Source organism: Ctenopharyngodon idella, chromosome 16 (genome assembly GCF_019924925.1).
Source record: "Ctenopharyngodon idella isolate HZGC_01 chromosome 16, HZGC01, whole genome shotgun sequence".
NCBI classification, from domain to species: domain Eukaryota; kingdom Metazoa; phylum Chordata; class Actinopteri; order Cypriniformes; family Xenocyprididae; genus Ctenopharyngodon; species Ctenopharyngodon idella.
The window spans coordinates 14,101,264-14,125,510 of record NC_067235.1 but is presented as its reverse complement, the minus strand read 5'-3'; the positions used below and the strand labels follow the sequence as shown (position 1 = coordinate 14,125,510).

Here is a 24,247-nt window from a genome sequence, read left to right as displayed (position 1 = left end):
GACACTTCAAACATTCTAAAGTGCAGAGGATTTAGAGATCTAGAACATAACAGTTGTTTTCACACTGTCCCAGTCACCAACCTGGTAATGGACACTGATCCAGCAAAACCCAACAACCTCTGTTTTGTACCATTTGTTTGGACAGTGTGGAGTCGGAAAGAACATCAGACTGTAAATATAACAACGTGTTGTCTGTTATGTTTTTTATTCTTCTTCTTCTTCTTCTTGGCATTGCTATCCAGTCACACACACTTCCGAATATGCCTCTCAGAAGTTATGGTATAATACTTTCCTTTTTTTGGTACAAAGAAGGAATAGATTTCCTGACTTACAATTCAAAGAGCCAATCTCAAAGAGCATTAGCCCCCCAAAGAGCATTAGCAATCAAAACATTTTTTATATAAAAATGTTTTGATTGCATTTTTATATATATATTTTTATGTTATTGTTTAATTGTTTAAATTGTAATTTTGACAGAAGTTAAATATTTTTCACTCTTTTCCCATTCAAGCATATAGGACTGTACTTGCAGGACTTGAAATAGCTGCCCAGGGGCATTTTGAATATGGCCATTGAGTGAACTGATGCCTTAAAGAGGCTTTGTCTCTAGTGCTTGCCTGGGTCTGTCCCTTAGGCCATAAAAACATCCACTGATCTGCCAATAACATCTATAAAATCTGTAAAGAAAATAATAGGATATAAAGTTGAGAAAAGACAAAAAAACCAAAAAAAACCAAAAAAAAAACAAAACAAACAAGAGCAACAAATACTGGAAAAAGAAAAAGTTTTCTTTAGCAGTTTTTGTTTGTCTTCTGTTCCAGTGAAACACAAGTTAAACATGCATATGTGTTTGTGTGTGTGTATATATATATATATATATATATATATATACATGGGTGGCATTTGACTCGAGTTTTTTTTTTTTTTTTCAAATTATTCGCAGAAATTTTAAGCAAACAAGTTTAAGTTTGCTTGTTGTTTATTTACTCATTTATTTAATAATTCACTTAATTTTATCACGGGAAATGACACAGACGATATGTGAATCATTGTCCATCATTTTGCGAGCAACTGGTGATAAAGAAAAATGCCACGTCGCAATATTGAAAATATTTCCATTTTAAACCATGAAGGCGAGCCGGTGGATGTCAAAGCGATTAACTGTTTTATCCAAATCCACATGCATGGACCGTTCATTGTTCATTGTTCAGTACTGCAATGTCCGAGTCTCTCCTGTCTCACAGTGTTTCTCACGTGTTTTCAGTCGGCGCAAGCAAGAAACGTTTACTAGACTGCGGACTAGCTTTGACTCTCTGAACAGTGGCCATGTGCAGCCGAATTTTTATGACCACGGACGGTGCGCGTGTGCATGCGCCAAACACGTCTTTCCGCGCTAAAGGGCAGAGGAGTTTCTTTGAAAGGCTTGCGCACTCAACTTTACCTGGGCCTTAACTGCTCCAAACTAAAGTGGACAGGAGCTGACGGCTCACATCGGGAAAACTATGCCCCCCCTAATGCCGCCCATGTATATGTGTGTGTATATATATATATATATATATATATATATATATATTAGGGGTGTAACAATATATCGTGTCACAATATATCGCAACACAAAAATGCAACAATATCATATCGTGGATAGTGACAATGTGTGTTGTGCATAGTTCACCCAAAATGAAAATCACTGTGTGAGAAATTTTTTTTACAAAGTTTTAGTGTCAGTACTACATTAAACTACTATATATAATGTTGAATATAATGTATAATAATGCAATGGGGGAATATTTGTGGGTCCTGATAATGCCAAATGTCTTGTGTTACCAGTAAAAAGTGGCCTACATTATTTTAAATATATCTAGTCAGTGACAGAGTGCAAGCATATCCGTCTAAAATAATTCTGTATTTTCAGCTTTAGAATCTTGAGTAATTTTATTCTGGTCTCACCATTGTCCTGTGCATTGGGTTACCTGCACCAAGTCCAAGCCTATTCATTTCCACCCCCAATGTAATACCAAATTTAGCATTTCAATCAACTGTGAATTAATATTATCGTATTGTGAGTTCAGTATCGTGATATGTATTGTGACATGAGGGTATCATTACACCCCAAATATATATATATATATATATACACACACATAAAGAGTTATCTAGTGTCTTAAAATTTAGTGTAATTTTGCTTCTTAGGTAAGGATACTCCTATATTTTACTAAACCCAACAAAAACATTCATTCATTCATTCATTCTAGAATTTTTATTAAAATATAAATAATGTTTTAAAAAATATAAAATAACTTTATAAAATATAAATAACTCTTTGGCAGTGTCCTAAGATCTTATGTAATTTATGATCTTATGAAAAAAAATACATATTAACAACCAATCACTGCATGTTTAAAAGAGGGACAGGAGCAGATGTCTTTGATAGTCATGAAGCCTGAAATGGGTTAGTCCATCATGTTAAAAACAGAATTATCCTGAAATTGATCAGGAGGCAGATGTGACCAGCGACGACTGATCTGAAACAGGAGCGATGCTGACCTCTCATTCTCTTTTGCCACTCCTGCTTAGCAGATCATCATTACCACCGCCAGACCAGCTCAGACACACTCATAAACACTCCCAGCACCACTCTCAGGTTAAACACATGGAGCACACGGGCCCGTCCCTGCCTAAACGGCATGTCGCTGCTGCAGCTGCAGAATCTAATTGGCTTTCATTGCAGAAACACCTGCCACTCAGAAATGGAAGGTGATATTCAGTATGGAAATCCATATTTGCCAACAGACTTAACACAGACTTAACCAAATTTCATCTGTCTCAGCCTGTTTTTTTTCTACCCTGATAGAGAAGTTTAATTTCTAACTATTAAACAGCCTCCCTCCATAATGCTTTATAATTGACGTTAATGTGAGACTTCACAATAATGAGCTTGGTCTGAGTCTGCTATCAGCCTGCCTGTCTGACAGCGTACTCGCACTTACAATTGCATCCAGTGAACTGGAGAAAATTGAGTTTTAGACCCCAAATCCATTAACAGGCGACGTGTGCTGTCTCATACTGAAATCGACTCTGACATACAAATATGAACTTTTGCTAACTCCATTTTAGCTTGTTCTGTTTTAGTTTTTGTGGTTGTTTTGGATACAGTTACAGTTCATCTGACTGCATTGTATGGAATTAACAATAGCACACACTGTAAATCAAGAGAGACACTGAATGTAGATATGGTAAGGTTAATTTGGTTTTCATTGTGCGCATTATTAGTGAACTTAAATGTTTCTATATGATTTCCTAGAAAGTCTCAGAATGAAATTGGAAAAGTTATATGGAGATTTGAGCTGTTTTGAATTCGACATTTAACCCTGTCAACCCTGAAATATGTATTAATAGTAAGAAAAATCTGTGAACTATTGTATATATCCACTAAATTATTCAGACATTTTTGATATTTTTGTTATATTTTTACTAGTGGGTGCAGGACACTAAAGTCCATTTATGTAAGTGAGGATAGTGAAATAAAGTAAACTGTGACATATTATACCCAAAAATTCTTCATACAGTGGACTACCAGTAAAATTGATAAAAATTTGGAACCAAAAATTATTCAGACTCTTTGACCTGACCATGTTTTGCTTAAGTGTTGTCTGACATAATTAAGATTATTTTTTTCTGACACTGTTTAACTCTGAGATCTTGTCATATTTTATTTCCATTTTTCACAAACTATAGTGAATAAACTATATTAATGAATGAAATGTTCAAGGTGTCTGAATAAATTTTGGTTTGACCTCCTTTTGCCAAGATAACGTCTCGGTTACATATGTAACCCTCGTTCCCTGAAGGAGGGAACAGAGACGTACGTCAGTAGTGACCGACGAATTGGGATATCGCTAGAGAGCCCTATCAGCTTCGAATGAACTAAAACAAGCCAATGGAATTGGCGTGTGCGATATTTGCATAATGCGCACCGCCCCCGCCAGGTATATAATATATAAATAGGGGAGCAGATGTAATCGCACTCTGTTTTTCGCTGAGGAGACAACCTAGTCTGCACTGCAGCGAGGGTACAGAAACTGTGACGACGGGACGTATGTCTCCGTTCCCTCCTTCAGGGAACGAGGGTTACATACGTAATCGAGACGTTCCCTTTCAGTCGGTCACGTTCGACGTACGTCAGTAGTGACCGGCGAATTGGGATCCCAAATAAAGCGCCACAGTTATGGACCCCTTCCAGCGCCCAGCGCAAGCTCTAGCCACCCGGCGCACCAGTGGGGCGGAGAAGGGGGCGAGCTTACGCCGAGAGAGTCTACTGCTGTTCCGAAATACCCACTAAGTAAACTAGACAACACTGGGGAAGCGAACCTGTAGGGGACGCTGCAGAGACCACTACCTACCATACAGGGGAGGAATTTACGTGGAGAATACACATATGGACTGGCCGTGGGCAGTATGCATATGGAGTCCCTGAGATGGCTCCAGCCTAAGCATAGGGGGAGACTCATCTGACAGGTGACAGCAGAGCTGGCTCTGCTAAGGGAAAGACATGGGCTCACCGTGGGGAGTTGACCGTGGACAATACACATATGGGACCACTCACGTAGAGGGGTCGCGACATATGGCACCCAGCCAAACATCAACGTCAGAGACGGACGTTTGGCCTGGCATCAGACACTCCGCAATGTCCGAGCTGAAGGGGCTGTGAAGGCGGAGGGTTCGCCAAGCGGGGAACTCGACTGGAGTAAGGATGCACGTATCCGGCCCAGGGGCCGGGAATGGCATTGCAAGCCGACACTAGAATGGATTCTTCGCGTCTACTGGCTGCTGGAAGCGAGTACACGGGAAGATACCGGCTCTACACAAAGGCTATAGAATCTAGCGAACGTGTTAGGTGTCGCCCAGCCCGCAGCTCTACAGATATCTGTCAGCGAGGCACCGTGCGCCAGCGCCCAGGAAGAGGCCACTCCTCTGGTGGAGTGGGCTCTCAACCCGAGCGGGCAAGGCACGCCCTGGGACTCATACGCCAGGGCGATGGCATCCACTATCCAGTGGGCCATCCTCTGCTTGGAGACAGCCTTTCCCTTCTGCTGGCCTCCGTAACAGACAAAGAGCTGATCTGAGGTCCTGAAACTTCGCGTTCTGTCCACGTACAGGTGCAGAGCGCAGACGGGACAGAGCAAAGCTAGGACTGGGTCTGCCTCCTCCGAAGGCAGCGCTTGCAGGCCAATGCAACCAGGAGGACGGTCTTAAGGGACAGTACTTTTAACTCGACTGATTGCAAAGGCTCGAAGGGATGACCCCGGAGAGATGTAAGTACCAGAGTGAGATCCCAAGAGGGTGCAGAGGGAGGGCGAGGCGGATTTAGTCTCCTCGCCCCCCTCAGGAACCTGACGATTAGATCGTGCTTCCCCAGAGACTTACCATCGACTACGTCGTGATGTGTGGCAATAGCGGCATCATACATCTTGAGGGTGGAGGTAGACAGCCGTCGCTCCAAGCCCTCTTGCAGGAAGGAGAGCACAGATCTGATCGAACATGATCGGGGGTCCTATCGGTGAGAGGAGCACCATTCGACGAACAGGTTCCACTTCAACGCTTAGAGGTTCCTCGTAGAAGGAGCTCTAGCGGAAGTGATAGTGTCTACAACCTGCTTGCGGGAGATCACTTAGAACCTCCGCATCCCGTCCAGGGACCACACATGGAGTTTCCACAGGTCGGGACATGGGTGCCAGAGGGTGCCCCGTCTCTGAGTCAGGAGGTCCTTCCTCAGAGAAATGGGCCAGGGAGGTGCTGTCGCGAGGAGCGTCAGGTCCGAAAACCAGGTCCGAGTGGGCCAATACGGAGCCACTAGCAAGACCTGCTCCTCTTCCTCCCTGACTTTGCACAGGAGCTGTGCGAGAAGGCTCACTGGGGGAAAAGCATATTTGCGTAGGCCCCGGGGCCAGCAGGGAATAAAACCACTGGCAGTGGGCAGTCTCCGGGGAGGCGAACAGATCTATCTGTGCCTCGCTGAAGCGCTGCCAGATCAGCTGGACCACCTGGGGATGGAGTCTCCATTCGCCCGGAAGTTGTCTGTCAACAGCTCCTGGAACTGACTGTGGCTGCGGATGCCATATGCCCCAGGAGCCTCTGAAAGAGTTTCAGTGGGGCCGCTGTCCTGCGCTTGAGCGTACTCAGGCAGTTCAACACTGACGGGACGCGCTCCTCTGTGAGGCGCGCTGTCTGGGCGACCAAGTCCAGTTCCATACCGAGATAAGAGATCCTCGTCGAGGTAGTTGAGAATGAGTACGCCCTGTTCCTTGAGCGGAACAATGGCCGCCTCCGCAACCTTCGTAAAGTCGCGGGGCGACAGGGCCAGCCCGAAGGGTAGGACTTTGTACTGATATGCCCGACCCTCGAGCACAAACCGTAGAAAGGGTCTGTGACGAGGCAGAATCGAGACATGAAAGTACACGTTCTTCAGGTCGATCGCTGCAAACCAATCCTGGGGACGGATGCATTTGAAAATGCGCTTCTGCGCAAGCATCTTGAACAGCAGCCTGTGAAGGGACCGGTTCAGGACACACAGATCCAGGATTGGCCGTAGCCCACCGCCCTTCTTGGGTACAATGAAGTAGGGGCTGTAAAACCCTGACTTCATATCGGCTGGAGGGACCGGCTCGATTGCATCCTTCGCCAGGAGGACAGCAATCTCTGTGCGGAGAACAGGTGCATTGTCCAGTGACACCTGAGTGTAGTGGCCCCTCCCGAACACCGGGGGACGCCGGGCGAACTGAATCGCATAGCCGAGTCTGATAGTGCGAATGAGCCAGCGGGACGGGCTGGGGAGGGCTATCCAGGCTTCCAGACACAGAGCCAGCGGGACCAAAGGCACCACAGACGTACCGGGGGTGGGGCAGCGAAGCAGAGTGCTGGGACTCGACTCGGACCTCAGCCTGCTTCTGGGCGGCAGAGAACTGCTGGGCAAAGCTTTCTACCACGTCGCCGAATAGGCCGACCTGAGATACAAGGGAGTCCAGGAACCGATACTTATCGGTCTCCCTCATATCAGCCAGGGTCAGCCATAGGTGGCGCTGCTGGACTACGAGCGTAGCCATCGCTTGACCAACAGAACATGCCGTCACTTTAGTCGCCCGGAGGGCGAGGTCAGTGGCGGCACGGAGCTCCCCAAGCAACTGTTGATCAAGACCTCCCTGGGGCATTTCCATCAACGCTTTTGCCTGATACACTTGCAAAAGGGCCATGGCATACAGGGCGGAGGCAGCTTGTCCGCAGACTCTGTAAGCTTTCTCCGTCAGTCCTGACAAGAATTTACAGGCCCGGGATGGGAGACGCGGTTCACCGCGCCAGCCGGCGGCCGTTGGACACAGCTGCATTGCAACAGGCCGCTCGACCCAGGGAATCCACGTGTATCCCCTAGCCTCTCCGCCATCCAGGGTGGTGAAGGCGGACGAGGGGCCAGGTCTAGCACGAACGCTATAAGGCGTCCGCCAAGACTTGGTCACCTCATCATGCACCTCCGGGAAGAAAGGTACCAATCATCAAGCCGAGACAGGCCGGGACACGGTGGAGGATTCCAGGTGAGCCCGATCTTCTTGGCAGCCCGGGAAAGCATAGCCATCAACTCAGGATTGGCCTCGGGCAACGCTACTGTCCCAGAGTTAAGTAACGCAGCCGAGTCTTCATCTCCTGAGGACTCTTGCTCACCTTCCGATGCCGCGATCGACATTCGGTCGTCCGCAGGCGCGCCGAAGGAAACGGATGGTCGCTCCGTAGAGGCAGCACCACAGGCTGCAGTGATGTAGAGGGGGCAGGGGCCCGCGGAGCGGCGCTCGGCGGGGAAGCCCTGACCGTGATCCTCAGAACACCCTGCCTACACGCCGACATCACCCCAGCCGAAGTCAGAGAAAGCGGCGTAACGGGGCATAGTGGAGAAGAACCAAGCGCTCCCTGACAAGAGATCAGAGACCATTCCTTCATGCAGAATCTCTTTAGGGTTCAGGTTGGGGGACTGGGACGGCCATGGCAGAAGCTTCATTTTTGTGCTCAGTGACACATTTTTGTGTTGGTTTTGATGTTTGATGTGGATCATTGTCCTGATGGAAGATCCAACCCACGGCCCATTATTGGATTTCTAGCATAAGCGGTCAGGTTTTGATTTTTTTATCTGTTGGTATTAGATAGAATCCATGATACCATGTATCTGAACAAGATGTCCAGGACCTCCAGCAGAAAAATAGGCCCACAACATTAAAGATCCAGCAGTATATTTAACCGTGGGCATGGTGGGTTTGCTGCCAAAAAGCTTTTTTTTTTTTTGTTTCATCTGACCATTTGAAGTTCCAGTCTTGTCTGGCAACTGAATATGCTAGATTGTTTCCGGATGAGAGCAGAGGACTTTTCTTGAAACCCTCCCGAACAACTTGTAGGTGCTGTTTGATTAATTTTTTTAGGCTTTCTGAGACTCAAGACTTAACTAATCTCTGCAATTCTCCAGCTGTGATTCTTGGAGAGTCTTTGGCCACTCAAACTTTCCTCCTCACCGCACATTAGGACGATTTAGACACGTCCTCTTCCAGGCAGATTTGTAACACCTTTATTTGATTGGAACTTCTTAATTATTGCCCTGATAGTGGAAATGGGGATTTTCAATGATTTAGCTATTTTCTTACAGCCACTTTCTATTTTGTGAAGCTCAACAATATTTTGCTGCACATCAGAACTATATTCTCATTGTGATGAATGATTAAGGGAATTTGGCCTTTGTGTTTCCTCATGTGGAACAGGAAGTCATGGCTGGACAATTTCATGTTCATGATCACCCTGGTGTGCTAAAAAAAAAATGTAAATATGAATGGGAATATACTTCAGAGATATTTTATTCATAAAAAATTCTAGGGGTGCCAATAATTGTGGCCAACATGTTTTGGAGAAAAACATTTATTTCATAATGTGATTTTCCCCCCACTTTCAATTCTTTTATGTCAATGAAAGGTTAGATTTATGCTAATTTTATGAATTAAAGATCAAAAGGATAAACAATTTATTTTTACAGTCATCTTTGATCATATTTACCAAGGGTGCCAATAATTCTGACCACAACTGTATATATATATATATATATATATATATATATATATATGTATGTATAGTATATATATATATAGTATTTTGCATCGCGCATTTCTAATCTTTGAATAATTTCTGTTTATTTACTTGTTTTGTTCATAAAGTAACCTTTTAATTTAGCTTTGTGGTAGTCAAAATATATGGTAAAATATATTACAATCGTGACTGAAATCAATATACCTCAAATAAATATAAAACTAAATGCCTCAAATGCATGAAATATTAAGTAGTCATTACTTTCATTGCTGAATAATTATTTTTAAATTTCATAAATATAATATTAAAGTTGTTCTTTCTGTTACTTTATCAAAATCAGCATTGTGTCATGAAGGAAGACATTTTGGAAATGTTATTAAAAGTCCCTCTACTTCATGAAGAGCATTGATAATGATCAGCTTTTTGATGTTAACATGATGTTTCAAGATGAATGATAAATAGTGATTAAGAATGTACAATGTATGTCACTGTAATGTTACAAGCCAAAATAAACCCTTTTTAATTATCACTGCCTTATGCTGTTACTATATTCACCATATTGCTTAAATAATTATTGCCTATCAATATCAGCTAAGATTTCTATATCAGTGCCTCCCTAATAGTCATTAATCATTGCATATTCCTTTTTTATCTCGCCTAGCTTCATGTGGCCATCAGCAAAACCGCCGCTAAAGTGGTGATCGACTGCAAAACGGTTGGAGAGAAATCCATCAATGCCGCAGGTAACATCACCATTGATGGAGTGGAGGTTCTGGGACGCATGGTCCGCTCACGTGGAAGCAGAGAGAACTCCGCGCCGGTAAGACATTCAGCCTCGAGTCTTGCCCAAGCCTAAAAGAATCACCCATTAAATCCCATAACAGGACGAGCTTTTGTCTCATACAGACACAAAGAACTCAGTATACAAGTGCGGGAATGTTTCTGAGGAATCTTTATTTGGAGTCTGATAATTATTAGAGATGATCTGAATCTCTGTGGCTTGAAGGCACAAACGTCCTCTCAGATTCACCCTTATAATGATTAGGATGTGGAATTCAAAGCATGGGCACTCAGTTCAAGATAGTAAATACAGACTTTATGCGTTTTTGTTTTTTCCATCAGAATGTGTGGATCATTATGTGTAATTGTGTAGGAGTGCGTCTGATTTTATTCTCCTCCGAGGGTGCCAGCACAACTGATGAGACTAATTGTCTTTGTAATTATGCTGGTGGGGGTTGTAATGTGAGTTATTTGGAGCAAAAGTTTAAAAACTATTAGAATCAGTCATTCAGCCCAAACAAATAATCAGACGCATCTCAAGCACGGCTGTTAGTAAACGCACAAAGTTTCTGCTTATTTAGATTTCGTTCATTTGCAACAGTGAGCCCCCGTAATTTGTTTAGACTTCATAAAATGGTTGTGTTGATAAGATTTATAATGCATGACAATTGAATTCATTGCTAAATAAGTGATTACAGCTCACCAGCCTTGTATATATGCTCTGTTTGTGTGTTTGTATGTATGATCCTGTCCACAGTTTCAGCTCCAGATGTTTGACATAGTCTGCAGTATATCATGGGCCAGTCGGGATAAGTGCTGTGAGCTCCCAGGCTTGGTAAGAGCGACCAAATGGCATATTATTCAATATATCCGTTTTATATGATCAGAAAACTGTACAAGCCACAATCTAATCAGCTTACATTAAGCTGCAATTCTGCAATTATGTCACCAGTGAAAGCCAGGAAATATCAGACATTTAACCCCAAACATCTTGAGTATGTGAAATTTAAATATAGAGAAGTACTTAATACCAGCACCCACATGGCTGAGGTTCACTTTGAATTGATTATTAATGCATTAATTAGTGTTAATGCTGTTGATATATGTGCACTGACACTGCAGTTTTGGCTTATTAAAATAAAGACTTATATAAGTGTGGATTAGAACCACTAGGTCCAAATCCAGGAATTTATCCTCTTTGCCTCAAAATCTTCAGACTGATAGTGCACTGTAAAAAAATATTCTGTTAAATTACAGTGAAAAACTAATTGACTATTACTATTTATTATGGTTCTCTGCTACCATAAATATAGTGATATATAATGGTTTTATGTACTGCCAGTATTGAAGATATCAGTATCGTCATATGTCCTATACCTCAGTGATATCACTTTTTTTCTTCTTCTTTCTGGCAATTGTCCCTAACTTTAAAGATCCATGACCACTCTACAAATAATTCAATTATGTAGTCTTGTAGCAGACAAACAGACTTGGTCCTCCATGAAGAGGAAGAACAATATCTCCAGATCACTTGCTGTGTTTGTGCGCTTGCGAATTAATGACTTAAGGGAATTGAACAGACACCCATGGTTGACTTGGACAAATAAAGTTCTCTTAGATTCCTAGAGAGGAAATAATCTGGTGTTTGAAATGTTGTACGACATGTTGTTTTGTTTGTGATTCCCTCAGAGAGTAGAAGAGGACTGTCCTGCCATGCCCCATGCCTGCACCTGTGCTCAGGACAGCAAAGGACCACCTGGACCCTCGGGACCACCGGTAAAACCACTGGTTTACATACACCCAACCTTAGAACAGTGGCACTAAACTAGATCACAGAGTGAGGACCGAGGAGATTTATAACACATGGTTGTAATATAATCAGTTTAACCAATTAGAAATGAACTACAAGGGTGCCAGGGGCTCTAAGGTGACAGTTGTTGTTAGTTTTTGTCCAAAAATATGATTTACAGGACAAAATATATATATATATATATATATATATATATATATATATATATATCATGGTAGTGAATGTTATATTATAGAACTAGAATCAATACATTTATGAATATACATTTCATAAACTGTAAGGGGTTGACAGTCTTTTTTCTGTTAGTGTTACATATGAAAATATATAAAAATCTGAGAGATTTGTGCAAAAAAAATGACTTACGACGTCGATCCCAAAATCTAGTTCTTCGTTTTTAGCATAAAAGCTGGCTGACAAGGCTACTCTAGTTGACAAACTTGCTCTCACACTCCAACATAAAAGCTACAGTAGCTGACATACTTTAGCTGACAAACTTGCTATCATACTCTAACGTAAAAGCTAGGTGACATACTTTACTTGAAAAACTCACTCTAATACTCTAGCATAAAAGTTAGCTGACAAACTTGCTATCATAGCCTACTTTATCATCAAAGCTAGCTAAAATACTTTATCTGACAAACTTGCTATCATACTTTTGCATTAAATCTAGCTGACATGCTTTAGCTAACAATCTCACTCTCATACTCTAGCATAAAAGCTAGCTGACATACAAATTCGCTATAGCTGTTGTTTTACATGACAATGAACAGTCTCCAGGAACATTTCAGGGTTTAGTGTTTGAACGGTAATGGTTCATGGCTTGTTCCTTGTGGGGATCGAACCAGAAACTTCTCAGTTTTAAGCCTTAGGCCTTAACCACACCATACCTATTTAGCGAAAAACACAGAACGTGTTAAGAAGGAGCATAAAGAGATTAGAGATATAAAATGAAATGGAAAGACTATATAAGATATTAAGAAAAAGACCCAGCATTAGATTGCTCAATTCAGCCCGTGCTGCAGGTTGAACTCAATATGGCGGGAACAAATAAATGAGCTCATTTGGAAGGCAGCATCGTATGCACCCTGAGGGAAAATGTATTTCTTAGGCTTCGAAAAGGCCATGGTTTATAAACAGCAGTTCTTTTGAGAAAGTCATTACGAGGAGATCGATTTATCAAAACCGATTAGTCCACTCCTGTCCTGTCTGCGTTTATAGATTCCTTCATCCATACAAGCCCATTTCCATGACCAAGAGGTGGTTGCAAGGAAAACGATTGCATTTCAGTTTTGTATATATTATTCCAGCATCTTGATATTAATATTACTGTTATGTGTTCTGAAGTCTTTCCTATGATTACGTGTCCTGTTAAGTCATCACGTGCATCTCTCTAATGAATATTTATGCTGTATTCTCGGCTTCCACCATCACCAGCAGGTTTTGTTAAATGTGTTTTGAGCAAGCTCATGAATCAAATTTGACCATAGCCTTCAGTGATAAGAACTACCTTATTGCAGCCGTTGCCACTGGGGATGCAATTAAAGTAAACACAGGAAAAGGAAGACGTGCAAACAGGGTTAAATTACTAGTGGTTGCCCGCAGCAGTGAGGGCAAGAGTTTATGAGGGTCATAAGCAGGTGGAATGTTGTTTGAACCAGGTCAAAGATACTCTCTATTGAACTACAGGCAGATTCAATTTCACTGATATTTTGAACTATCCAATTTTGCAGTGTTTCAAACATTTCGATAAAGCAATTAGTTTGGTTTAATACATAGACAGTAGCTGTGGACCAAAACCTTGTGAACTGCCTTCAAGAAATCATAGTAATGCTATTTTTGTCTTCATTTCTAAATATTTTATATGTATCAAAATATAACCATACAGTCAATGCACATTTTGCAGTATATTGAAAAATATAAGCACTAGTTTGCCATATATGGAAATGTATTATGCAATATATCGCATTATATTTTGCAGTATATTCCTATATATTATTGTTCCGTAAGAGTATGCTTTGGAACAGAGCTAGAGACAATGTTTAAAATTGCTGTCTTAACACGTACCCCAGCTCTGGTCATTAAGAAAATGCATTTGCTTATCCTGAGTCGTTCAATTTGTGTTTATTTAATTGTGTGTGTCTGACTCCCAGGGCGGTCCTGGTATCAGAGGTTCAAGAGGAGATCGGGGGGAGCCAGGCTTGACGGTAATGTACACATATGCTTCCACAATATCCCATATGCAGGGCCACCCAGAGTTGTCGAATCTTTTGCCGAATAGACAACAGCTCAAAATGTGGAAATGTATACAGTGCATGTGCCTCCATGTTGTTTTTGGAAGTTGCGAGTGAGTAAATCTCACTCTCTCGCTCGGGTTTTTCTAAGAGCTTGCTTTATTTATTTGTGTCCCTTCGTCCAGCTGTAGTTTCCTCTACAGTAATGTCCCTCCAGATGTGTGTGTCCATGCATAGAATGCATCATGCTCTAGTCCAAATAAAACCATGCTGGGGCAGACATAATTTCATTTTACGCTCTGAAGTTTTATGTAAACTTGGTCTAAATGACCATCGCTAAGAAGTTTGTCACAAGCTAGACTGTGACGAGTGTCTTTTGCTTCCTTGATTATTGCATCCCTGATGGAGAAGGAGACTGCAGGGCATTCACACTTTGTTTCAGCAGCCCGGCTGGTGGTAGGCCTGAAACGTTACGTAATTATATTGAGGAAAATAAACCTGGCTGTGAAACCATGATGATTTTATACTGAGGTTATGTTTATTAAGATAATGTCCTAACTTTATGTTCAAGGGGCCTCAAGGGCCACCTGGTGAGATGGGACCTTTAGGACCACAGGGGCCACCGGGTCCTCAGGGGCCAAATGGACTGTCCATTCAGGGGGCACCTGTAAGTTTCCAGGGTCCTTCATTTCTACTGACTACTGGATTGTTACGCAGAGTTTGTTTCATTCTTTGTATTCATTTTTCTTTTTTTCTTTTTCAATTCCTCTATCCTCAGGGGGCTCCAGGAGAGAAAGGAGAGAAGGGTGAAATAGGTCTGCCAGGTCCTCAGGTACAGAAAAATATATATCGCCCGCCTGTCTCATCAGAACTCACGACAGCTTTATAACACCCACACAGTCTCTCATTAGCTAACCCCATCCCCTCCGTTAGAGAGTTATAATTATCACAGTGCCATGAGTGTCTGTGTGTGTGTAGCTCATGACTGATAAGTCATGCATGTGTGTGTCTGTATGTGCAGCTTATCTTGAATTTATGAAAATTGGCTTAGAAAAGAGAACATACAAATATAGATAATGTCCTTCAGTTGGGTGCCTAATAGAATCAACTAGTGTCTTTATGAATTACTCAACTCTCCTGAACTCAGCTTGAAGACTTGCTTGTTAGCGCAGGAAGTCTGCTAGGGAGAAGTGTAAGAATTGAGATATGCTTCTGTGAAATAATCAAAAACATACGAAGCTGTCAGGAGGAAACACTGTATGTGATTTATTAGAAATTACTTTTTGAATTTCTCGCCTTCGGAATATAAATCTGATCAGTTTTCAACTGATAATTTTGCTGTAACTGTGTAGCACTAACCAAGTTTTAACTCATTACTAAATTCAAGTTTTGTGTTGTTTTTTATAACTTATACATTGATTAGCTTAATTATGTGATGTTTTGGCTCTTAAAAACGAATTTTGAAAGACTTGTCAGTACAAAAATAAAATGACTCAAATATTTTGAAATTTGAACAATAGTATGTATGAAAATATTATGTATGAGGTAGTATGTAAACCCCTACAGTGACATCAGCAGATAGTTTCAGAGAGAGGTCTCTTTTGCTCCCCTTGCCCATTGTATTTTCATTGAGGTCCTGAAGTATGAATATGAGGGCGTAACTGGTAAATACAGTAACTAGTAAATACAGGTGAAAAGTTATGTGAGATTAGGCAGTGCCTCCATGTCGCTTTGATTGGTTGATCACCCTGCTGATCTGATAATGCACAGATCCACAAAAATGGGTGACCCTGATGAAAATGGATATACAAATTTGAAATTAGCTTGAAATGATTACCCTGACACTTGTTCTATAATCAACAATTCAGCTTGGTTAAATTTAAAGGTGTATTCTCACACCTGAAACTTCATGAATTTAAATTTAAATTTAATATTATAGTATTGTTTTTTTGTTGATTGTCCCAAGTGTAAGGTAATATGTTGTTCCATGTGACTTTAACTGGGAAACATTTGTGCAAACATCAAATGGGACTTGAAGAGTTTTCATTTATAATTTACACTACTGTTCAAAAGTTTGGTGTGAATCAAATTGATCAAATGTGACAGTAAATACATTTTTAATGTTACAAAAGATTTCTGTTTCAAATTCTTTTGCAGCTTTTCCTTCACAGAAATAAATAATAATATTTCACAGTATTGCCATTTTTACTGTATTTTTATCAAATAAATTCAGAAATGCAGCCTTGGTGAATGTAAGAGACTTCTTTTAAAAACATTTTAAAATCCTACCGACCAACTTTTGAAAGGTAGTGTACATTGGAGAGACAAACTAGGGATGGGCATTTTTGTAAATTTTTCATTTAGAGTGGGGCCTACTAATAGTTCTCAAAAACGTGTATTTGAATACACAAGGGGTGGGGTGTGTGGGCAGCCGGTAGTAATGGGAAGTTTAGATATTTCGGATCTTTGAATCTCGTTCATCAAAATGAACAAATCTTTTTTTGAGTCATTTCGTTCATTTCAGCATAATATAATTTAAATGTTACATGTTAATAGCCAAATCCCCCAACACATCTACTTATGCGACGTTGATCATATTTCAAATAAGAAAAAAAAACTATAATGCAACCAAGGCCAAATTATGACAAACAGAAATGATTAATTCATTGCTCCAGGCTATGCAGTCTGTTACAACCCCATTTCCAGAAAAGTTGGGACATTTTATAAAATGCAATAAAATCAAGAATCTGTGATTTGATAATTCTCTTCAACCTTTATTTAACTGACAAAAGTACAAAGAAAAGATTTCCAATGTTTTCACTGACCAACTTGATTTTGATGCAACACACTCCAAAATTTGGGACAGAGCCATGTTTACCACTGTGTCACATCTACTTTTCTTTTAATTACACTTTTTAATCATTTGGGATTTGAGGATACTAAATGTTGCAGTTTTGCGAGTGGAATTTTTACCCAATTATACCTAATATAAGACAGCTTCTCAACAGTTCGTGGTCATCATTGTTTGATTCTCCTTTTCATGATGGGCCATACATTTTCAATAGCAGACAGATCTGGACTGCAAGAAGGCAGTCAAGCACATCCACTCTACGGTGTAAAGTGTCTAAGAAACCACTAGCACATACAGAATGAGGCCTGGCATTGTCTTGCTTCCCAGGAAAGATGTCATCTTGATGGCAGTTTATGTCTCTGTACAATTCCAATATACGCCTTCACATCAATGGTACCTTCATATATATGCGAGTCACTCATGCCGTTTGCGCTGATGCACCCCCATACCATGACAGATTTTTGCTTTTGCACCTGTCGCTGATGAAAATCTGGATGGTCACTTTCATCTTTGGGACTGAGAACTCGATTTTTGTTTTTTTCCAAAAACAAGCTGTACCGTGGACTCATCTGACCACAGCACACATTTCCACTGTGTTTTAGACCATCTGAGATGAGCTCGGGCCCAGAGAACTCAGCAGTATCTCTGCATAGAATCGATGTATAGCTTTCTCCTTGTGTAACTGAGATTCAAGTTGCATTTCTTGATGCAGCGTCAGACTATGTTAAGTGAAAACAGTTTTCCAAAGTACTCCTGAGCCCATGTGTCTATATTTAACATGGTAGCATGATGGGCGCTCAAAGGTCATGCACATTCAATGGTGTTTTCTCTGGATTCCCTGAATCTTTTCACAACATTATGGCAGATGGTGAAAGACCTAAATTCTTTGCAATCTTGCATTGAAAAATGTGAATTTTGAATAGTTTGACAATTTTCTCATAAAATTTGGCACAATGTGGTGAGCCATGACCTATCTTTGCTTGTAAAGACAGAGAAGCTCCTATTACACCCAATTAAAATAACCCTCACCGATTACCAATTCACCTGCTAATTGTGGATTGTTTCAAAAGAGTTTAACTTGGATATTCTATAATCTTTTCACTTTTATTTTGCCTCTGTCCCAACATTTTTGGAGTGTGTTGCCGCCATCAAAATCATTTATATATATATATATATATATATATTTACAAAATACAATTAAGTTGGTCAGTAAAAACATTGGAAAACTTTTCTTTTACTTTTGTCAGTTAAAAAAAGGTTCGAGAGAATTAACAAATCACAGATTGTGGATTTTATTGCATTTTACAAAATGTCCCAAAATTACCTATATATAATATATATATATATATATATATATATATATATATTTACAAAATACAATTAAGTTGGTCAGTAAAAACATTGGAAAACTTTTCTTTTACTTTTGTCAGTTAAAAAAAGGTTCGAGAGAATTAACAAATCACAGATTGTGGATTTTATTGCATTTTACAAAATGTCCCAAAATTACCTCACATCCCGGTCATCCCGACCCGTTCTTTTTGTCTTCTTTTTGTTCATCATATCTCCATAAGCTGAAGCTATGCAGTCTGTACCAGAAAGAGAATTGATTAGTTCACCTCTCGAGTCTTCGGGTTTGAGTCGTTCGTTCTTTTGTCTTGTGACCGCTTCCTGGCTCAGTATCTTACAACAAACAACATTACATTAGTATTACAACTATATGTTGTTATTATATGTAGATATCTTTGCTTTATCAAAGTAAGTTTTCCCTGTTATAAGGATGAAGTTTAAATTAACCAACTCTTTATTACCACATTCAGTGTGATGGAAAATAACTATCATGACAGAAATTCACAAATGTATAAATTGTAAGAAATAAAAAGCTACAATTTGAGACGAAATGCATCGCATAACTGTAAGAGTTAAAAAAAAAAAAAAAAAACTGACTACCCGTGTTTGTAAGGAAGTTTGGGGATTATGAACTCATTTCTGTCTCCAATACGGCTGTCATGTCACATGACAAAAGAAGCATTTTCAGTTCAACAAACGACAAACGGTGAACTAATCAAGTCTGCTTTCTGTACAGAACCTGTAGGATGTTGTGCATTCGAGATCAACCCGAAAGTAACGAATCCCTTGATGAGACAACTCGATGTTCCAGAGTCATATTAAAGATTCGATAACACTTTAGTATAGGGAACACATATAAACTATTAACTACAACTTTTCCCTCAATAAACTCCTAATTTACTGCTTATTAATAGTTAGTAAAGTTAAGTTTAGGTATTGGGTAGGATTAAGAATGTAGAATAAGATCATGCAGAATAAGGCATTAATATGTGCTTAATAAGTACTAATAAATAGAAAATATTCTAGTATAATGCTAACATGCTATTAACATAACATGCTAATAAGCAACTAGTTAAAAGACCCTAAAATAAAGTGTTACCAAAGATTCATTCAAATTGAAGTCTCATCAAACTTCTCAAGTTAGTGTTTTAAGCATTTCTACATTCATTCCAAAATAATAACTAAAGGCAATAATAATTTAAACAATATATTTTATTTGTGTATTGATGTTTTTCTTTTTAATTGTCAACTTAGGCTATTTTGGATCATCAGTCATGCTCCGTAAACACCGTCTGTCACAGACACGAAGATGTATTTGCACCAAGCTGATTGCACTAAAAAAAAAAATGATTTTGACGTGACAAAGCATTGATATCTAACTGGGTGATCTGTTTACTTACTTTTCAATTAGTCTTCCCATTGACGCCATCATTTGTTCAGTCAAACTGACGCACAGAACGCACGTCAACAAGAGGCGGGATTTATCGCACAAACCAATCATATCCAATCATAACCAATTACATCCATCCTCTCACGTGACTTTCCCCCATTCATTCTCAATTACCCCCCACAAAACCCACCGCACACCGGGGGTCTGATGATTTTCTATTGTTTCCTATAAGAGCAAAGGGCGGCATGTCTCCTGTGTAACTTTACCTGTGTGTGTCGCTGTTGGGCAGTGTTCCTTAAGAAATACGAGTGACTTGCGCTCTTTTTAATGTCATAATTTGTAATATTTGTGTTGTTTTATATGTAATATGGATTATTTTCTCATCCTATTTTTTTGAGGAGGCACTGCCTTCCTTGCCTCCTCGGAGGAAACGCCCATGCTCGAGTGCTCGTGCACATCTCTAAACCAAACCCAGACAAGCGACTCTGCCTACTCATTCCAATCCACCACACACCACTGCCTCATCATAATCAAGCATTTTGACATGAAAATTGTCATTTGACAATGTTATTTTTAGGGAGAATCTAATGTGCCTAAACTCAAAAGACAGTTGTAAGCAGGCAGGATGGAATTCATACTTTTGCCTCAAGCAGATGTCTTAGACTTTTATGCTTCCAAAGCCTCTTTCAGAAGCTTGTTAAATTTCTCCCTTTTCTGTGGTGATGGTTTTTAGTTTTCTGCTGAAAGTGTCACCAAAAGGCTTCTAAAACATTCCCAGTGACAGTTCCATTTGTTGAGGAATGACTGTTTGATGTGAAGCCAGTGACAACCACTCAAGAAAAATCTCCTGGAGTTGTCTAGGGTGACGAAAAGAACATCCTGGCTTTTCCAGTGGTCAAAGTACAAATACACACACATACGTTCCTTAGCCTTAAAGACGTCTTGGCTTGAGATGGATATCCTCCTTTAAGCAGAGGGGCCATCCACACCCTTGCTTCCATTAGCACCAGGTATTGAGTTCTTTCAGAGTTATGTTGGCAGTATGGAGGAAGTGGTCTTTGCCATACTGCAGCAGATACGCCTGCAGTTCTCACTCAGGGCTAATCTATCCTGTCAGCCTGTGAATTATATTTATTGGCTGCTGGTTGCCAGTCCTCCATATCATGTGCCGCATCTCCTCCTCAGTATGTCTCTGCCGCTGGCACTGATAGCCCAGTATATAATACTGTTAGAAGTGCCCTCACACATAGTTTCAGAATTACGAGTCCACTCGTGATGAAACGAAGCCCATTTTAGCCTTTGCGACAGTGTGTGTGTGGTGCTGATATATGGGGTGATGTTGAGCTGAACGTCTTGATTTGTAATATTGTAGCTGAAGCGATGAAAGATTGTATCATTACGAAGAGGGAGGCTGATTCATCTAAAATAGTGTATTTTTACCTGTCCACCTAGAGATGAACAAGCATTTTCAGTTCATACTCTATAGGAGCTGAGCGGCTGGGGATTGCGGGATTGTTAAAAGAGTGATGCAAGTGAAGCAGAGAAATGCTCAACTGAGAGATTGAAAATGTTAATCTGTGAGGTGGAAGCAGTGACGTCTGGGGTAGACATTTCAAACTGTGTCATAATGCTGATGTTTTTTTGTGGATTTAGTGCTTTAAAGGATAGTTCAACCTCATGTCGTTCCAAACTTGTATTTCATATGTGGAACACAAAAGAAGATATTTTGAAGAATCTTTCATCGTGTTTCATTCACTCATGTTTTTGTCCTTACAATGAAAGTCACTGGGGTCCAAAACAACACTAGACCTCATTGATTTTAATTGTATGGACAAAAAAATTCAAAATATTTTCTTTTGTGTTTCACAAGAGAGCCCACAAGTATTTTAGTTACCAACCCAGATCTTCAAGGATTAGGCTACAGTTTATGTTCTTTTTATCTAAGATCTCATAGCAGGGCAGCTCTTCAGATCACAATGACTCAGACCACACAAACTGTCCTCACTTTCGATTACCTCCTCAACTCTGAGATTGAGCACTTAGATAATGTCAATACCGTAGCCGGTGAGAATGGAAGACATTCTGTGTATGCCGAATTGCCAATGACGGCCATGTGAAACAACAGGGCTGAACATTTATTACTCAACAAAGGCCAAATATTTTGTCAAAATCTATGTCTGTTTATTTACTTTCAGGGTGTACCAGGTGCCAGTGGAGGACCAGGCCGAGATGGACCTCCAGGACAAAGAGTAAGCAACTTTTGTAACTCAATTCAAACTATACTGTATGATGTGGGGGAAAAAAATGTTGGAAAAAAAAGTTGTACAGTTACAAATGATTTTGTGTGATATTCCAGCCTGTTCTCATTGGTAATACATAGGTATTAAAGGGTTAGTTCACCCAAAAATGAAAATAATGTCATTTATTACTCACCCTCATGTGGTTCCACACCCCTAAGACCTTCGTTCATCTTCGGAACACAAATTAAGATATTTTTGATGAAATCCGATGGCTCAGTGAGGCCTCTATTGCCAGCAATGTTACTGCACCTCTCGAGATCCATAAAGGTATTAAAAACATTTTTAAAACAGTTCATGTGAGTGGTTCTACCTTAATATTATAAAGCAATGAGAATACTTTTTGTGCGCCAACAAAAACAAAACAATGACTTCTCAACAATATCTAGTGATGGCCGATTTCAAAACACTGCTTTGGAGCTTTACGAATCGAATCAGTGGTTCGAAGCACCAAAGTCACGTAATTTTAGCATTTTAACAGTTTGATATGCGATCCGAATCACTGAATCGAAACAAAAGATTCGTAAAGCTTCGAAGCAGTGTTTTGAAATCGGCCATCACTAGATATTGTTGATAAGTCGTTATTTTTTTTTTTTTTTTTGGCGCACAAAAAGTATTCTCGTCGCTTTATAATATTAAGATAAAACCACTGAACTCACATGAACTGTTTGAAATATGTTTTTAATAGCTTTATGGATCTTGAGAGGTGCAATAAGATAATTAACACTTTCAGATGCCCAGAAAGCTACTAAAGACATATTTAAAACAGTTCATGTGACTACAGTTGTTCAACCTTAATGTTATGAAGCAATGAGAATACTTTTTGTGCGCCAAAAAAACAAAATAACGACTTTATACAACAATATCTAATGATGGGTGATTTCAAAACACTGCTTAATGAAGCTTCAAAGCTTTACGAATCTTTTGTTTCGAATCAGTGGTTCGGAGCGCGTATAAAACTGCCAAAGTCACGCCCCCCAGTGGTGAACCATTGAAATTTCAAAATACTTATGACGTAACAAAGCCTCGTTCACTGAAATCACATGACTTTGGCAGTTTGATACGCGCCAATACATACAAATTACTGCAGTTTCCAGCTGAAATTAACACTAGAGGCAGTTGGTCAGGGGGCATGAATTGTTAAATTGCATTAATGAATTGTTAAATTTGTGTTAATGCATTCATTTTTAGAGCACATTTAAAAAAAAAAATAAATAATTGCATGATTAACTCTTTAATGCACAGGTAATGCAAATGTTAACTTTGAGGGCCACTTTTCAGTCCTGACATGTAAGAATGATTCCACGTGGGCAACTCATTAAATGAAGCTTATGTGTTCTTCTGTGTCTGAACAAATCTGATTACACTGAAGGAGTCCCCTCACAGATTCAATTTACAGGACTGCTAGTCAATAACACCACAACCTGAACTAATCAGATCTGTCCCGCTAGACTGTCATAATAAACGCTGAACGTGTTTGTTTTCGTTATTGATTTTGTACCTCGTCTCCAAACCAAATTAAGCAACTTGTGAGCAAAGCCTTTTTTGACATTACGGAATCACACCTGTGATTCACAGATTCTTGAGGTGATTTTAGTATGAGCTCACGTGTAACACGTGAAATATAATTGCATCCTCTGAGTCTGGGTGTTTCGTGCCGCATGTATCGTCACAGATAAAGAGGTGTTTAAACTTTAATATTGCCATTTCTAGAAGAAAGGAATAGTAGTCTATACAGATTAAACGCCACTGGAGACATAGGAACACTAGACTCATTCTGTGAACTGTAATGAAAAATATGCATGAGGTGGTTATTCGATTACCATTCCCAAAGCCGTGTAGTGTAATTAAATGTTAATGTCTTGGTGAGGGAGCGCAAGTTTGCCATCTCTGTTTAGTAATGAGCAGTCTGAGTGAAAATGTTTGAATAAGTCTGTCAGTTTGCATCAGAAAAGAAAAATAAGCAGCACAAATGGAGGTGTTTAGACCACACTTCTGCTTACAGAGCTGATTTAAAGCAGGTTGAGGGATAAATCTGCTGTGGTTTCTTACACTGTAACTCACTATGACAGTTTAACAAAGAAAGCAGATGTTTGGCTTTGAACTTATGATAATCTCTAAAAAGAACATTTGTAAAGAATATTATTATTGTTCCAAGGTTAACTAATGAGTTGTCATCTGTAAGTGGTACAAAATGAAGTACAGAAGAAATTACTGGATACTTCTGGGATTTTCACCTACAAATACACTTCATGGAGACAATAGAACAATTGTACAAAGCATGGTATTGAATATTCACAATATATTTGTAATGATTTTTCTGGCAATATAAAATGAAGCAACACTGTGAATATCACACAAGTGATTCAATAACGTGTTTGAGATGATACATTCGATTCATTTCCGGGAATCTATTTAAAGTTTATTGTTATA

The 24,247-nt window shown here is 40.0% G+C and overlaps 1 protein-coding gene across 7 annotated transcripts in view; it reads left to right on the top strand.

Annotated features, from left to right (window-relative positions):
* Positions 1-24,247, top strand: part of col14a1a (collagen, type XIV, alpha 1a) — a 155,313-nt gene that overhangs the window by 113,134 nt on the left and 17,932 nt on the right. For 6 of the 7 annotated variants that reach the window (XM_051866485.1, XM_051866486.1, XM_051866488.1 and 3 more), the window contains 8 exons: positions 9,770-9,928; positions 10,646-10,723; positions 11,578-11,664; positions 13,849-13,902; positions 14,341-14,385; positions 14,501-14,596; positions 14,708-14,761; positions 21,713-21,766. In XM_051866485.1, the coding sequence (XP_051722445.1) occupies positions 9,770-9,928; positions 10,646-10,723; positions 11,578-11,664; positions 13,849-13,902; positions 14,341-14,385; positions 14,501-14,596; positions 14,708-14,761; positions 21,713-21,766 (627 nt within the window). The remainder of the gene's footprint in view (positions 1-9,769; positions 9,929-10,645; positions 10,724-11,577; positions 11,665-13,848; positions 13,903-14,340; positions 14,386-14,500; positions 14,597-14,707; positions 14,762-21,712; positions 21,767-24,247) is intronic. The other variant, XM_051866487.1, reaches the window with a different exon arrangement.